This window comes from Mizuhopecten yessoensis, unplaced genomic scaffold (assembly GCF_002113885.1).
Source record: "Mizuhopecten yessoensis strain PY_sf001 unplaced genomic scaffold, ASM211388v2 scaffold716315, whole genome shotgun sequence".
NCBI classification, from domain to species: Eukaryota; Metazoa; Mollusca; class Bivalvia; order Pectinida; family Pectinidae; genus Mizuhopecten; species Mizuhopecten yessoensis.
This window is the reverse complement of record NW_018480055.1, coordinates 168,168-186,294: the sequence shown is the minus strand read 5'-3', so window position 1 is coordinate 186,294 and position 18,127 is coordinate 168,168. Positions and strand designations below refer to the sequence as shown.

At 38.0% G+C, this 18,127-nt stretch overlaps 1 protein-coding gene across 2 annotated transcripts in view; it reads left to right on the top strand.

Moving 5' to 3' along the window:
- Nucleotides 1–748: 748 nt before the first annotated feature.
- Nucleotides 749–18,127, top strand: part of LOC110442970 (cytochrome P450 3A24-like) — a 30,274-nt gene continuing 12,895 nt past the window's right edge. Inside the window, exons 1-7 of one of the 2 annotated variants that reach the window (XM_021486876.1) lie at nucleotides 749–796; nucleotides 1,491–1,690; nucleotides 4,926–5,022; nucleotides 15,819–15,871; nucleotides 16,162–16,258; nucleotides 17,179–17,295; nucleotides 17,531–17,619. In XM_021486876.1, the coding sequence (XP_021342551.1) occupies nucleotides 1,614–1,690; nucleotides 4,926–5,022; nucleotides 15,819–15,871; nucleotides 16,162–16,258; nucleotides 17,179–17,295; nucleotides 17,531–17,619 (530 nt within the window). In that variant the 5' untranslated portion in view covers nucleotides 749–796; nucleotides 1,491–1,613. Of the gene's footprint in view, nucleotides 797–1,099; nucleotides 1,691–4,925; nucleotides 5,023–15,818; nucleotides 15,872–16,161; nucleotides 16,259–17,178; nucleotides 17,296–17,530; nucleotides 17,620–18,127 lie in introns of those variants that run through there. The other variant, XM_021486875.1, reaches the window with a different exon arrangement.

The following is an 18,127-nucleotide window of genomic DNA, read 5'->3' as shown; positions in this document are numbered from 1 at the left end:
CCGGGGTTTTTTTGGTGTGACATTGTTCGGAACAATAACAACAATAATAAAATGAAAAGAAGCATTTCTAATTAACCCTACAAATATTTTATTTATCGCAAAATATGTAACACATGTTACACAAAGTGTTTTTTATTGAATTTGAACGGATAAAAGTGATTATCTACAATCAAAAAGCAAACAGGACACAAAGATCTATACATATAGAATGGGAAATTGAACAAAATATACACAATGGCTTTATAATTAATTTATTTTACATTTTACAATCACTTCGATCCGGGTAAGAGTTATCTTCCTTGAAAAAAATCGGAACTTTTTGCAGAGGGGTGACATTTACACAATGACAGTTGTCCCTGTTTACATATAACAAAAATGATGGAAATAAATCAAAAATATGATATCAAAATTATCAATTTATTGTTCTTTAATGGAACCAAATTACCCTCAGTCATGTACACTTTGGACATCATTCCACAGTCCGCTAACTCACGGTATGTTTATAATTACATGTCAGGTACATATGTGACCAGAGGCTATCGCATGGTATGCCGTTCTCATGTGCACTCACAACAGTGGTCCGATCGGTTTGACCGTTTAAACGAAAACGGTCAAGGTGTAACTATAATTTGCACAACGACACTGAATGCCCGATACGCAATACGGAAATGACGACACGGTGTACATGCACATTTCAATCAAGATAATTGAGTCCGAGCTGTACTTTTTCCGGAAGTACGTCACAAAAATGGACGCTGATGACGATGTGTGGAGCCACGTTAACGCGATCAAAACGGTTGGACCATACTGTGAATTCGTTATCAAATATGTACTTGATAGGCACTTAACTAATCACCGAGATTTACATGCCAAAACATCTACCTATGCGAGTACCCGTGTCTCGATATAAATTTACGTGATCTATTTACCTAGTAGCTCGTGACACTAACAGAATAATGCCCTATAATACAGGTTGTATGTACCGCGAGCATGTTGGCGAGTGTCTAAATGGCTGTCCAAAAGTCAATATCAAGGTACAAACACCAAGCGTAAGTGAGATGACGTAGACAACGCGTGCCTGGTTTACGGTATATAACCAGATCCTATTTAAAAGTTTTAGTCGTTTATTTTTCAATTAGAGAGAAACAATATGACCCTGTTTGAAACATTCCAAATGCCCCTCCGTCAACAATTGTATGTATATGATCGTAAATACATGTGCACTTGTTAGGACCTTTAATTTCCGCATGATGACAACCGTAATCAATCTCACGGGGTTTATTATTCTGACATGCGCAGGCGCTTCATGTATTGTTGATGCGTCATTGCCTGCCTTTATACGGTGCTCTCACTTTGACCTTAGTTCTAAAGAGACACCGCACATAGGTATGATCGAGCATAAAATTTAACTGTCTTCAATGTATGATAAAGCATACTGAAAGACATTCGAATTAACATATGGTTCTTGTATTGTCGTTATTGGTCTGTAGCTGTGCCAGTCTTTCCACACTATCGGACGCATCAGTATGACCGTGTAAAGGAAAGCACACAGTACACTATCGTTTTTTGGTGTCCCTTGTTAGCTGTGGTACAGATTCTTTATCTGTGGTACCATGGATGAGACGAGTTTCCTGGGAGGATGGGGCATCACCGTGGCCCTGGGTTGCGGCGCTCTGACACTCATCTACATGTGAGTATCCCACCTAATAGGCCTTAAAGCTTCAGCACTTCGACAGGGACTTACTAATGACTAGAGTCGACCAGATTATAGCGGAACTAACCTGAAATATTTTATTAAATCAATTATACATTGTACTATCATCTAATGCGTGGAGGGTAACACACCAAGAATTCCAGAGAAAAATGTATAAAGCATATAAGTTTTTTGTTGATGAAAGATGATATGAATACGATTTAAGCAGGCTGTTGTCTGTCCTAATCTTACCACGTTAATGTCCGAACTATTCTGACGTTTTATCAACTTTTTTCATATCGGTCTGTCGTCGATTAACGTCAGAACTCCGGCCCTCTATAAAATGCGGGAAATATGCGACCTGCGCCCGGAGCGCACTTCAAACTGATCTTTTAGAAACAAATCGTCACTTTCCTTTCGTGTAAAAAAAATATAAAAATAAAACTGTACTAAAATTGGTATAAGCATGATGAAGTGGGCTATGTGAGCTTCACATTTGTAAAAAAAAAAAAAAAAGTTTTTGGTTCGAGATCAAACTTTTGTCCATAATCCGAAAGGGGGCCTACACATGAAAAGCTAGCTTTACAGGAGGTAAAATTTTGACAACAGCACACGACGCAAAATTGCAAAAAGTCAAGTTTGACAACTTCACTGGGACCCAGATAATTCTGCAACCAAGTAGGTAATCTTTAATTTCAGACAGAACTTAGGAAAAAAAATACTAGTTGTGGGGGTCAAATTTTGGGTCAAAAATAGCAATTTTTGGCATATTTTGGTAATTTCTGATGTGGTACGTATCCATGGTTTTCACACAAGTGACATACATAGAAAAAAGAGGTTTATACACTTTTCAGTACTTTATATGTATTGTAAATGTAATGCAGTTTACAAATATATGTACATGTATACATGTGTTGTGTAGGGTAAATCCGCTGTGTTTACATTTCCTTGACATGTGCCTTGTTTATCAGAGTCGGGCCATTTCTACTGTATGCTGCTACCTGATGTCCCCTGACAGGTAGTCCGAATTATTCTGACGTTTTATCAACTTTTTTTTTATATCGGTCTGTCGTCGGACTATCTGACAGGCTATGTACATTGACCGTGAAAAGTTGTATTCAACAGAACAGGTTTTCATTTTTTTAAGAGATAACATCAATAAAGCATGGTAATATTATATATTCTGGCATTTATTCTCATACATGTTGCATTATCGAGACAATCTTCTGTAAAAACAAATACAATAAGATAGATTTTATTAGCGTGGCACGTGTCAGTATTACAGGTATACATCACGTGTCAGTATTACAGGTATACATCACGTGTCAGTATTACAGGTATACATCACGTGTCAGTATTACAGGTATACATCACGTGTCAGTATTACAGGTATACATCACGTGTCAGTATTACAGGTATACATCACGTGTCAGTATTACAGGTATACATCACGTGTCAGTATTACAGGTATACATCACGTGTCAGTATTACAGGTATACATCACGTGTCAGTATTACAGGTATACATCACGTGTCAGTATTACAGGTATACATCACGTGTCAGTATTACAGGTATACATCACGTGTCAGTATTACAGGTATACATCACGAATTGCATTAAAATATATTGCCATCCAGCCAGTTTGACGTATGAGACACTCTATAGTACAAAGTTCTGTTAAGCACAGGTAGAACAAGATCTTCTGCGATACAACAAATATAGTAAAGAAGCTAAAAAGCGTTGAAGATCATCAATTGTCATAAGTCAATAAAATTGTGTATAGGGGTCTTATTCTAAAGAACTGGGAAATACTTAGTTGCGTCACTAAATAAAACTCGCAAACTATTAAAAAATGGCGCTCGTCTTCTACCGATCATGACTGACATAAAATACATTTCCTCTCATTTAACGCTAAAGAGGGTGGGAATACCGGCCAGTCTCAATTTTCAATTTCAAATTACCGCAACGGAACTAGGCTAATGTTTGCCTATGCTTAAAATTAACAATAGTATATATATATGATTCTGGAGTAAGAACATATTTAAAGGTACGGTACGTACACAATTTATTTCCATTAGTTTTTCCTAAATCATTTAACAGTTCTTGGTACCACTTATTTTCGTCCTTTGTTTTGAATACATATGGCAAGCAGAGTTGTCATTTATTCATGGAGCAATGTTGATCAAGTACTTAACCAAATTATATAAGATATCTTATATACTTTTCTTTTTAAGATATCTTATATATTATGTAAGATATCTCATAAAAGATATAAGAGATCTTATAAAAAAAATAATCTTATATATTATATAAGATATCTTATAAACAAAATTAAACAAGATGTCTTATATAATTTGGCTATAAGATATCTTATAAAGAACGAGATTTGAATTTGAGATAATACACCCCCCCCCCCCCCCCCCCCCCCCCCCCCCCCCCCCTCACGGCGCTCGGAACCTTTCGATAACCGAAGGAGTCCGAGAGGATTTGATCGAAAATGGCTGCCTATGGTACCAGTTATCAAATTGAAACTACTATAACTATGGTAAGCCAAGATGCCATTTATTCATGAAGCAATTTTGAGATTTAAGATATCTAATAAAGAAAGTTAATTGAGATATCTTATAAAAGATATAAGATATCTAATATATTAATATATAAGATATCTTATAAAGAAAAGCTTATGAGGTATCTTATATCTTTTATAAGGTATCTTATATATTATATAAGATATCTTATAAAAGATATAAGATATCTTATAAAGTATATAAGATATCTTATAAAAGATATAAGATATCTCATAAACTTTAAATAAGATATCTTATATGTTTGTTTGGTTATTTGGTTAAGTACTAGATCAACATTGCTCCATGAATAAATGACAACTTGGCTTGCCATAAATACACCTTTAGCTAAGCTCATACAATAGCCCGGACAAGGGCTAGGCACTACAAATTCATTAAGATTGTGTTACATAAACAAAAGGGCAACAGGGTGCAATAGCGGTTGATAGTTGTGCGATAAAGTAACCAAACGAGATTTTTTTCCGATGGACATAATGAACATTTAAACAATTATAAAGGCATCCAGTGATTTCAAAATATAAGAAAAGAAAGGCGGTAAATTTCATTTAATTGAAAAATAAACAGGAAAACCCCAGATTTTTTACAGGTGTATTTACAGACTTTGATTGTATTGAAGTCTGATTTAATGCTTTTCTCTGTACCGTCAGATACAATAGTTGGTGGGTGCGCCGAATGAGAAAGGAGGGAGTCGCGGGACCCCGGGGATTCCCCATCCTTGGGTGTGCTCCTCATATAATTTGGAATGTAAGTATAACACACTTAACTTTGACTACACCATCCATGAGTGTATACATAACTTTCTTAATCACATAGGTACAAACAATCTATATATTGACCTCCATCCGCAGGTGTATCTTTTATGTGTGTCCTAGGCTCGGGATAACCAGAACAAGGAGGTAAATATAACCCCTCATTGACAGACTTTCACACCATACTGTGTCACGTGGGATCCTCGAGCGTGCCCCCACTGTCTCAGTCACCATCTTTGACTGCTTGATCAATATTGCGAGTAGAACCAGACTGCCTATTCTCGGGTTCATCCATCCTCGATACTCCAGGAGTTATGCTCACTTCGTGCCGAGAGCGAAGTTAGCGTTACCCCTTGGATATTGAGGATGGTGTAGCCTGTACGCTGAAAAAAAGATGGGACTGTTTAAAAGTTGGCGGTTGCCAAAACAAATAGAAGGTGAGTTCTCAGATCATGTTCGTTTTTTCTACTTGAAAACGTATTACATGAACTTATCTTGACATTGAAAATAATTACACTCTATATGTATTCAATGAATTTATTATTCTTAGTTGTAACAGTTGTTGGTAGCAGTGACCTGTGCGATATAAGCACATGGACTTTTCGCCTAAGTCTACCAATATCTGTATATGATTGTGTATATATATGCTGAAATTAATGTATTTGTACATGTACTAGGTGTGCGAGATGTTTCCTTCACGAGTTACTTCCCCTTAGCCTTTTGTTAATATGAATTATTTTGTGTTAAAATTTTCATTTCTAACATGTCTAAAATATTATGTCTCATTGTTTAATCTACTTTGGCCATTTGACGGAGATAATTTTTATAGGCTTTGCCTGTTATTCTATCCAATTGACTATGCAATCTTGTCAGTAGCATTTGATGAAATGAAAATGTTTTAGCGCTCAACAGATGCTCTGAAGTAAAAGATAATAGATCAGAGTATAATAAAATGGAAATGTGCCACTAGTGTTAGATAGCAATCTTATTTGGTGTTAACATCACAGGACGAAGTGTTTGAAATTCTGACTGTAAATTGAGATATATACATGTATCATAAAACATAAGGGCATTAAATGTACTATAAAAAAATATTTAAAACTAAGAATTTTTACTACGTGCGGTAACGTTAATCTAGCCTCGTTACATCATCTGGCACCCCCACAGTACAGCGAATGAGCTGTTCACAATAAAGACTCGTGTGCTGGATTGAAGATCTGATTGTGATACCTTGAGATAGTAGGATTTAACGTTGTTTGGTTTCTTCACCTGAATTTTACAACTTATGAAAAGTACAATTTGTCCAAAAAAATGACAATCTCTTTTTATACCCCCCCCCCCCCGCAACGAAGGGGGTATGCTAGAATTAGTTTGTCCGTCGGTAGAAAAAGTTTGTACAGACAACTCCTTAAGTTATGGACCGATTTCAACGAAAGTTTCAAGAAATAACTACCACTTGAAGTTGTGCATCCAGGTATTATTAGCCCCCTCCCCTGGGAACCGGGGGGGGGGGGGGGACTATAGTTTTGCGTCGTGTCCATCCGTCCTTAGGTCCTTCTGTCCGTCCTTCCGCTATCTTGTCCGGGCTCTATCTCATACACTACACTCTGACCTACATTTTGACCTTTGATCTGCATCAAAGAAAAAGTTTGTCCGGACTCTTATCTCCTACACTACTAGTCACTGGAACTTTATACTTGGATTATGGGTTCATCTTGGTGAGGCGGTGTGTCGCATATCAAAGTAGGTCACTCTGTTTTGACCAGGTCACTGACACTATTCCTTATTGAATACAGTGGGTCTGTCAACCATTCATATATAGAATTAGTTCCTTCACAAATTTATCACATATGCATTTTACATTCGGTTGGGGACTATAATTCGCCGAATTGTCTTGTTATTTTTTATTCTGGCCGCTTTTTACGAAGTTATGGCCCTTTGTTAAAAAATCCTTGTCCGGACAACTCCTCAAAAACTACGGGGCCAATTTCAACGATTTTTAAAAAAAATATGATAACTACCACCTGATGTTGTGCTTCCAGGTATTATCTTTTCATTCTGATTTTCCCCCAAAGTAATTGCCCTTTGTTAAAATATTATTTATACTTCTGACCCCTTTTTACGAAGTTATGGCCTTTTGTTAAAAAATCCCTGTCTGGACAACTCTTCCAAACTATGGGGCCAATTTCAGATATGATAAGTACCCCCTGATGTTGTGCGTCCAAGTAGTATTTTTTCATTCTGACTCTTTAAAACGGACTTATGACCCTTTGTTTTCTGCCTTCTAAACTACTTGGCCGATATTAATGAAAGATAACAGTTATGGTAATTCATGGTGATTACCCTTTGATGTCGTGCATCAGGCTAGTATTTTAAGTTATGGCCCTTTGTTAAAATTCTTTGTCCTACAACTCTTCCTTAACTACCAGGACGATTTTAGGAAAACTAGTTCATCTGGACTAACAAGATTTGGTATACAAGCATGTTTTGGCATGTGTATGGAGTACAGGAAGTATGTCAGTGACCTATATACTTAAATCAGTGTACAGCTCAGTAAATACAGAAATCATCCATATGAACATTTATTCCATTTAGACATGAGATCATCATCACCATCCATACATACATTTATTCTACTTAGACATCCGGTCATCATCACCATCCATACATACATTTATTCCACTTAGACATCTGGTCATCATCACCATCCATACATACATTTATTCCACTTAGACATCAGGTAATCACCACCATCCATTCATACGTTTATTCCACTTAGACATCAGGTCTTCATCACCATCCATACGTACATTTATTCCACTTAGATATCTGGTCATTATCAGCATCCATCCATACATTTATTCCACTTAGACATCAGGTCATCACCCCCAGCCATACGTACATTTATTCCACTTAGACATCCGGTCATGATCACCATCCATACGTACATTTATTCCACTCGTACATTTATTCCACTTAGACATCAGGTCATCATCACCATCCATACGCACATTTATTCCACTTAGACATCTGGTCATTATCACCATCCATCCATCCATTTATTCCACGTAGACATCCGGTCATCATCACCATCCATACATCCATTTATTCTACTTAGACATCCGGTCATCATCACCATCAATACGTCCATTTATTCCACTTAGACATTAGGTCATCATCACCGTCCATACATACATTTATTCCACTTAGACATCCGGTCATATACATTTATTCCACTTAGATATCTGGTCATTATCAGCATCCATCCATACATTTATTCCACTTAGACATCAGGTCATCATCACCATCCATACGTACATTTATTCGACTTAGACATCAGGTCATCACCACCCTCCATACATACATTTATTCCACTTAGATATCTAGACATCCGGTCATCATCACCATCCATACATCCATTTATTCTAGTTAGACATCCGGTCATCATCACCATCCATACATCCATTTTTTCTACTTAGACATCCGGCCATCATGACCATCCATACATACATTTATTCCACTTAGACATCCGGTCATCATCCCCATCCATACATACATTTATTCCACTTAGACATCTGGTCATCACCACCATTCATACGTACATTTATTCCACTTAGACATCTGGTCATCATCACCATCCATCCATTTATTCCACTTAGACATCAGGTCATCATCACCATCCATACGCACATTTATTCCACTTAGACATCTGGTCATCACCACCATTCATACGTACATTTATTCCACTTAGACATCAGGTCATCACCCATACATTTATTCCACTTAGACATCCGGTAATCATCACCATCCATACGTACATTTATTCGACTTAGACATCAGGTCATCACCACCCTCCATACATACATTTATTCCACTTAGATATCCGGTCATTAGCACCATCCATCCATCCATTTATTCCACTTAGACATCCGGCCATCATCACCATCCATACATACATTTATTCTACTTAGACATCTGGTCATCATCACCATCCATCCATCATTTATTCCACTTAGACATCCGGTCATCATCACCATACATACATACATTTATTCCACTTAGACATCTGGTCATCACCACCATTCATACGTACATTTATTCCACTTAGACATCAGGTCATCATCACCATCCATACGTATTCCACTTAGATATCTGGTCATTATCACCATCCATCCATCCATTTATTCCACGTAGACATCCGGTCATCATCACCATCCATACGTACATTTATTCGACTTAGACATCAGGTCATCACCACCCTCCATACATACATTTATTCCACTTAGACATCCAGTCATCATCACCATCCATCCATCCATAAATTTATTCCACTTAGACATCCGGTCATCATCACCATACATACATACATTTATTCCACTTAGACATCCGGTAATCATCACCATCCATACGTACATTTATTCGACTTAGACATCAGGTCATCACCACCCTCCATACATACATTTATTCCACTTAGACATCAGGTCTTCACCACCATCCATACATGCATTTATTCCACTTAGACATCAGGTCATCATCACCATCCATACGCACATTTATTCCACTTAGACATCTGGTCATTATCACCATCCATCCATCCATTTATTCCACTTAGACATCCGGCCATCATCACCATCCATACATACATTTATTCCACTTAGACATCCAGTCATCATCACCATCCATACATACATTTATTCCACTTAGATATCTGGTCATTATCACCATCCATCCATCCATTTATTCCACTTAGACATCCGGTCATCATCACCATCCATACATACATTTATTCCACTTATACATCAAGTCATCATCACCATCCATCCATCCATACATTAATTCCACTTAGACATCCGGTCATCACCACCATCCATACATACATTTATTCTACTTAGACATCCATTCCACTTAGACATCAGGTCTGCATCTCCATCTATACGTACATTTATTGTACTTAGACATCCGGTCTTCATCCCCATCCATACATACATTTATTCCACTTAGACATCAGGTCTTCATCACCATCTATACGTACATTTATTCTACTTAGACATCCGGTCTTCATCACCATCCATACATACATTTATTCCACTTAGACATCAAGTCATCATTTAGACATCCGGTCATCATCACCATCCAGACATACATTTATTCCACTTAGACATCAGGTCTGCATCTCCATCTATACGTACATTTATTCTACTTAGACATTTGGTCATCACCACCATCCATTCGTACATTTATTCCACATAGACATCAGGTCATCACCACCATCCACACATCCATTTATTCCACTTAGACATCCGGTCATCACCATCCATACATACATTTATTCCACTTAGACATCAGGTCTTCATCACCACCTATACGTACATTTATTCTACTTAGACATCCATTCCACTTAGACATCAGGTCATCACCATCCATCCATCCATAAATTTATTCCACTTAGACATCCGGTCATCATCCCCATCCATACATACATTTATTCCACTTAGACATCAGGTCTGCATCTCCATCTATACGTACATTTATTCTACTTAGACATTTGGTCATCACCACCATCCATATGTACATTTATTCCACTTAGACATCAGGTCTTCATCACCACCTATACGTACATTTATTCTACTTAGACATTTGGTCATCACCACCATCCATTCGTACATTTATTCTACTTAGACATTTGGTCATCACCACCATCCATTCGTACATTTATTCTACTTAGACATTTGGTCATCACCACCATCCATTCGTACATTTATTCCACATAGACATCAGGTCATCACCACCATCCATACATCCATTTATTCCACTTAGACATCCCATACGTACATTTATTCTACTTAGACATCAGGTCTTCATCACCATCCATACGTACATTTATTCCCCTTAGACATCAGGGCATCACCACCATCCATACGTACATTTATTCTACTTAGACATCCATTCCACTTAGACATCAGGTCATCACCCCCATCCATACATCCATTTATTCCACTTAGACATCAGGTCATCACCCCCATCCATACATCCATTTATTCCACTTAGACATCAGGTCATCACCACCATCCATACATCCATTTATTCCACTTAGACATCCGGTCATCACCATCCATTCCACTTAGACATCAGGTCATCACCCCCATCCATACATCCATCCATACATCCATTTATTCCACTTAGACATCCGGTCATCACCATCCATACATACATTTATTCCACTTAGACATCTGGTCATCATTACCATCCATACATACGTTTATTCCACTAAGACATCAGGTCATCATCACCATCCATACATACATTTATTCCACTTAGACATTCGGTCATCATCACCATCCATACATTCATTTATTCCACTTAGACATCAGGTCATCATCACCATCCATACATACGTTTATTCCACTTAGACATCAGGTCATCATCCCCATCCATACATACGTTTATTCCACTTAGACATCAGGTCATCATCACCATCCATACGTCCATTTATTCTACTTAGACATCAGGTCATCATCACCATCCATACGTACATTTATTCCACTTAGACATCAGGTCATCATCACCATCTATACGTACATTTATTCCACTTAGACATCAGGTCATGATCACCATCTATACGTACATTTATTCGACTTAGACATCGAGTCATCACCACCATCCATACATACATTTATTCCACTTAGACATCCGGTCATCATCCCCATCTATACGTACATTTATTCGACTTAGACATCAGGTCATCACCACCATCCATACATTCATTTATTCCACTTAGACATCAGGTCATCATTACCATCCATACGGACATTTATTCCACTTAGACATCTGGTCATCATCACCATCCATACGTCCATTTATTCCACTTAGACATCAGGTCATCACCACCATCCATACATCCATTTATTCCACTTAGACATCCGGTCATCACCACCATCCATACATACATTTATTCCACTTAGACATCCGGTCATCATCCCCATCTATACGTACATTTATTCGACTTAGACATCAAGTCATCCCATCCATACATACATTTATTCCACTTAGACATGTGGTCATCATCACCATCCAATACATACATTTATTCCACTTAGACATCTGGTCATCATCACCATCCATACGTCCATTTATTCTACCTAGACATCAGGTCATCATCACCATCCATACGTACCACTTAGACATCAGGTCATCACCACCATCCATACATTCATTTATTCCACTTAGACATCAGGTCATCATCACCATCTATACGTACATTTATTCCACTTAGACATCAGGTCATCATTACCATCCATCCGTACATTTATTCCACTTAGACATCAGGTCATCATTACCATCCATACGGACATTTATTCCACTTAGACATCAGGTCATCATCCCCATCCATACGTCCATTTATTCTACTTAGACATCAGGTCATCATTTCCATCCATACGTACATTTATTCCACTTAGACATCCGGTCATCATCACCATCCATACGTCCATTTATTCTACCTAGACATCAGGTCATCATCACCATCCATACGTACATTTATCCCCCTTAGACATCAGGTCATCATCACCATCCATACGTACCACTTAGACATCAGGTCATCACCACCATCCATACATTCATTTATTCCACTTAGACATCAGGTCATCATTACCATCCATCCGTACATTTATTCCACTTAGACATCAGGTCATCATCCCCATCCATACGTACATTTATTCCACTTAGACATCTGGTCATCATTACCATCCATACGTCCATTTATTCTACTTAGACATCAGGTCATCATTTCCATCCATACGTACATTTATTCCACTTAGACATCCATACATTTATTCCACTTAGACATTCGGTCATCATCACCATCCATACATTCATTTATTCCACTTAGACATCAGGTCATCATTACCATCCATCCGTACATTTATTCCACTTAGACATCAGGTCATCATTACCATCCATCCGTACATTTATTCCACTTAGACATCAGGTCATCATTACCATCCATACGGACATTTATTCCACTTAGACATCAGGTCATCATCCCCATCCATACGTCCATTTATTCTACTTAGACATCAGGTCATCATTTCCATCCATACGTACATTTATTCCACTTAGACATCAGGTCATCATTACCATCCATACGGACATTTATTCCACTTAGACATCAGGTCATCATCCCCATCCATACGTACATTTATTCCACTTAGACATCCGGTCATCATCACCATCCATACGTCCATTTATTCCACTTAGACATCAGGTCATCATCACCATCGATACGTACATTTATTCGACTTAGACATCAGGTCATCACCACCATCCATACATTCATTTATTCCACTTAGACATCAGGTCATCATCACCATCTATACGTACATTTATTAGACTTAGACATCAAGTCATCACCACCATCCATACATACATTTATTCCACTCAGACATCAGGTCTTCATCACCATCCATCCATACATTTATTCCACTTAGACATCAGGTCATCATTACCATCCATACGTACATTTATTCCACTTAGACATCAGGTCATCATCACCATCTATACGTACATTTATTCGACTTAGACATCAAGTCATCACCACCATCCATACATACATTTATTCCACTTAGACATCAGGTCATCATCACCATCCATACATACATTTATTCCCCTTAGACATCCGGTCATCATCACCATCCATACATACCTTTATTCCACTTAGACATCCGGTCATCATCACCATCCATCCATCCATTTATTCCACTTAGACATCAGGTCATCATCACCATCTATACGTACATTTATTCGACTTAGACATCAGGTCATCATCCCCATCCATACATACATTCATTCTACTTAAACATCAGGTCATCATCACCATCCATACGTACATTTATTCCACTAAGACATCCGGTCATCATCACCATCCATACGTACATTTATTCGACTTAGACATCAGGTCATCATCCCCATCCATACGTACATTTATTCCACTTAGACATCAGGTCATCAACACCATCTATACGTACATTTATTCGACTTAGACATCAGGTCATCCCCCCCATCCATACATACATTTATTCCACTTAGACATCAGGTCTTCATCTCCATCCATACATACATTTATTCCACTTAGACATCTGGTCATCATCACCATCCATCCATCCATAAATTTATTCCACTTAGACATCCGGTCATCATCACCATCCATCCATCCATTTATTCCACTTAGACATCAGGTCATCATTACCATCCATACGGACATTTATTCCACTTAGACATCAGGTCATCATCACCATCTATACGTACATTTATTCCACTTAGACATCAGGTCATCAACACCATCTATACGTACATTTATTCGACTTAGACATCATGTCATCACCACCATCCATACATACATTTATTCCACTTAGGCATCAGGTCATCACCACCATCCATACATACATTTATTACGCTTAGACATCAGGTCTTCATCACCATCCATACATACATTTATTCCACTTAGCCATCCGGTTATCATCCCCATCCATACATACATTTATTCCACTTATGCATCCGGTCATCATCACCATCCATACATACATTTATTCCCCTTAGACATCCGGTCATCATCACCATCCATACATACCTTTATTCCACTTAGACATCCGGTCATCATCCCCATCCATACGTACATTTATTCCACTTAGACATCCGGTCATCACCACCATCCATACATACATTTATTCCACTTAGACATGAGGTCATCATCACCATCCATACGTCCATTTATTCCACTTAGACATCTGGTCATCATCACCATCCATACGTACATTTATTCTACTTAGACATCAGGTCATCATCACCATCCATACGTACATTTATTCGACTTAGACATCAGGTCATCATCACCATCCATACATACATTCATTCTACTTAAACATCAGGTCATCATCACCATCCATACATACATTTATTCCACTTAGACATCCGGTCATCATCACCATCCATCCATCCATTTATTCCACTTAGACATCAGGTCATCATTACCATCCATACATACATTTATTCACATCCTTCGAATATTACCTTTGCTTTATTTTGTTTAACGTCCTATTAACAGCTAATTAAGGTAATGTCAGGACGTGCCTTCATACCTGTAAGTTATGCTTCCTATTGTGTATGGGTGCTGGAGGCAGGTTATGTTGATGCATTGACCTTCCCGCGATAGCGCAGATCTGATGCCGACTTTAGAGTGCTACCTCACTGAAATACCATGACGAAGGCACCCAACGCATTCCAGCCCAACGCATTCCAACCGGTCGCATTATACCGATACCGGGTGAACCAGTTGTCGTAATAACCCTTACAGCTGTACTTGCTTTAGGACTTTGGTATGTCCCGGCGTGGGGACGGAAGCCACTGCCAACCCCACTTTGGCGAACGCTCAACACTAAGGCCAAGCGTAAGGTATTGCCAATCAAGGCGCTAGGAAACAAAAGGGGTTTCGTGAAGTAGAGAGGAAATGTAAAGATCCCAGATGTTGAAATAGGGAACGCAACAATTGTGGTCTCTTTAGTTTTCAATGTCCCCTTAGCAGACGACACAGAAGAACCCCCCTCCCCCCGATTCTGCATGGGGCTCACATTAGTCGCCTCATACGACATGCAGTGGGATACAGCAGGCTTATTCTCTCTCCAAACCAGCAGAGGCCACACTTTGAATATAAAGAGGTGCACAAAATGTAGTTATAATTCTGTACGTACTAGATTTGACCATCAATTTACTATATTTCATTGTGTTTGTTGCGTTTAGGGCTTAATGGAATCGGAGCAGGAATGGATAAAACAATACGGCGACATAGTTGGGTAAATATACACTTCGTATTCACACAGTCTGACGCCTAAGAAATTTAATTATATGCACAGAAATACAACAATCGATTTTTTTAAAAAAAAATATTTAGTTTAAAACTCTTTATTCTAATTCAGATGATTTAACTACCGATAACGTATTTCTTTTCCCAGACCGAAAAATACATAATTGCAATATCTCAGAGATTACTAGAACTCTCTCCGAGATGTTGCGATTGAGAATATTTCAAGGGAGATAATATATATTCTAGGGGAGATAAGTGTAGTACTATCTTGATTTATAGGTGGGCGAGCGGTCAACAGCTGAACTTAGTGGTCAAGGACCCTGATTTCCTAAAGGAGATTTTGGTGAAGGATTTTTCCCACTTCACGGACAGAGGAGTAAGTGTTTTTATCGTCTTCAGAGCTCTTAGACTCGTACTTTTGTAGATCACTGAATATCTAAGCATCCTAGGTTACCGCAGAACAAACAAATATGATCTGCTATTATTTATATTTATTTAGAAATACAATTTTCGGATATCAATCAGATTTTGAGCGTCAAATCACATTGCTATAACGTCAAACTTCAGCCATACTTGACCAGATTTAATACAGTGAAACCTCGATAATGTCCCTCGTTTTATGCCGGCATATTTCAATGTCCCCTTTATCTTGTTTTCCCTGTGAATGCCTTATACTTTTCCCCAAATTTATCGCCAAACTCCTTTATTACGCCAAAAATCACTGAGCAAATGGTGACAATATAACGAGTATTTACTGAATTTTGTTTTGTATAAACAACAAACAAATAAGCAAACGAAAACATAGAACCCACTTATTTATTCATACATGAATGCTAGCAGTTCTTTAACGCTAGACTGATTACCGGAAATACTAATACGTCACATACATAGATTATGTCGTCACACCGAACAATGTTAGTTCACACGAAAAACCTATCTAAAATAAGCCACTGGATAAGGGCAATGACACCAACAACATATATAGGAAAATGGTGTTATAACATTTGTTTGTAATTTTGTGTAGTTAAATACATATCTTAATGAAAAGTGATATGAAATTCTTATTAAAGCCATATTGGTTCTCATCTTGTATGAATTGTTCCTTGTGGTAGTCAATCGGGAACCGTCGTTTTTTTCCGTAAACGAGAAAATACGAATCGTCGGAAAGTGCCGACGGTTCCCGATTTCTGTGGTTGTCTATTAATTTCTTGTCGACTTCCGTAGTGAGGTATTTCCTCTTGATCTTTCCAATTTTCTTTCTGTTTGATAATCATTTTACTATTTGCTAATTTCTAGACAAGCATTCACGGACATCCGATCATGGCTAAGAACGTGTTTTTCGCAGAAGGGAAAGCATGGAAACGCATCCGGGCAATTTTAAGCCCCACATTTAGTACAAGCAAGATGAAGTTGGTTAGTATTGTTTTCAACAGATATAGATTCTTCTACTTTCGATAGCGATGGTATCAAAAACGCCATAATGTCTATCCGAATTTACTTTTTCTCGTGGCCAAGCGATTCTTGAAATGACATTTTTTGTCATATATGATGCAACAAAAAATTCGGAGACCCTGTATCCCTGGTCTTCATAAATAACATACCCTGTAATGAGAAAAAGAATATGACATTCATTGTTTGTTTTACCCAGATGAATGAAGATATCAACCGCTGCGCCAAAACACTTGCTGCGAACCTACAGGAAGCAGCACGTACTGGGAAAGTCATTAGCCCGAAAGAGTAGGTATATATAAATAGAATATCCACCACGGGTTCATTACTTCGGGTTGAATTCGGCGTGGGTGGGACGTCACCAGTGGAATATCGATTCTGGAAAGCATCGGAATCACGCTTGACCGAAATGTTCCGATTTGTAGTAAATTCTTTATATTTCCGGCGAGTATTGACTGAGTTGATTGTATTTCCGGCGACTATTGACTGAGTTGATGTCAATAGGCATATCTGTATTTTGTTTCTTGAGAGAATTGGTAGCCCACTTTTACGTTTAAAGATACTACTACTAATTGGTAACTCTTTTGGAAATTATTTATAACAAGAGACCCAATGGGCTTGTATCACTCACCTGGTATTAATCTCAGACCAGTTCCCTTCAAAGTGGGCCTAGGGTGAACATATTCAAATGGGATAAATAAATGCAACATGTCCAACTTTCACCATCCTTTGTCTTTTGGTTATTGAGAAGAATGTGTATAAAGATTTTAATGCATCGATCCATGTAACCTTAAAA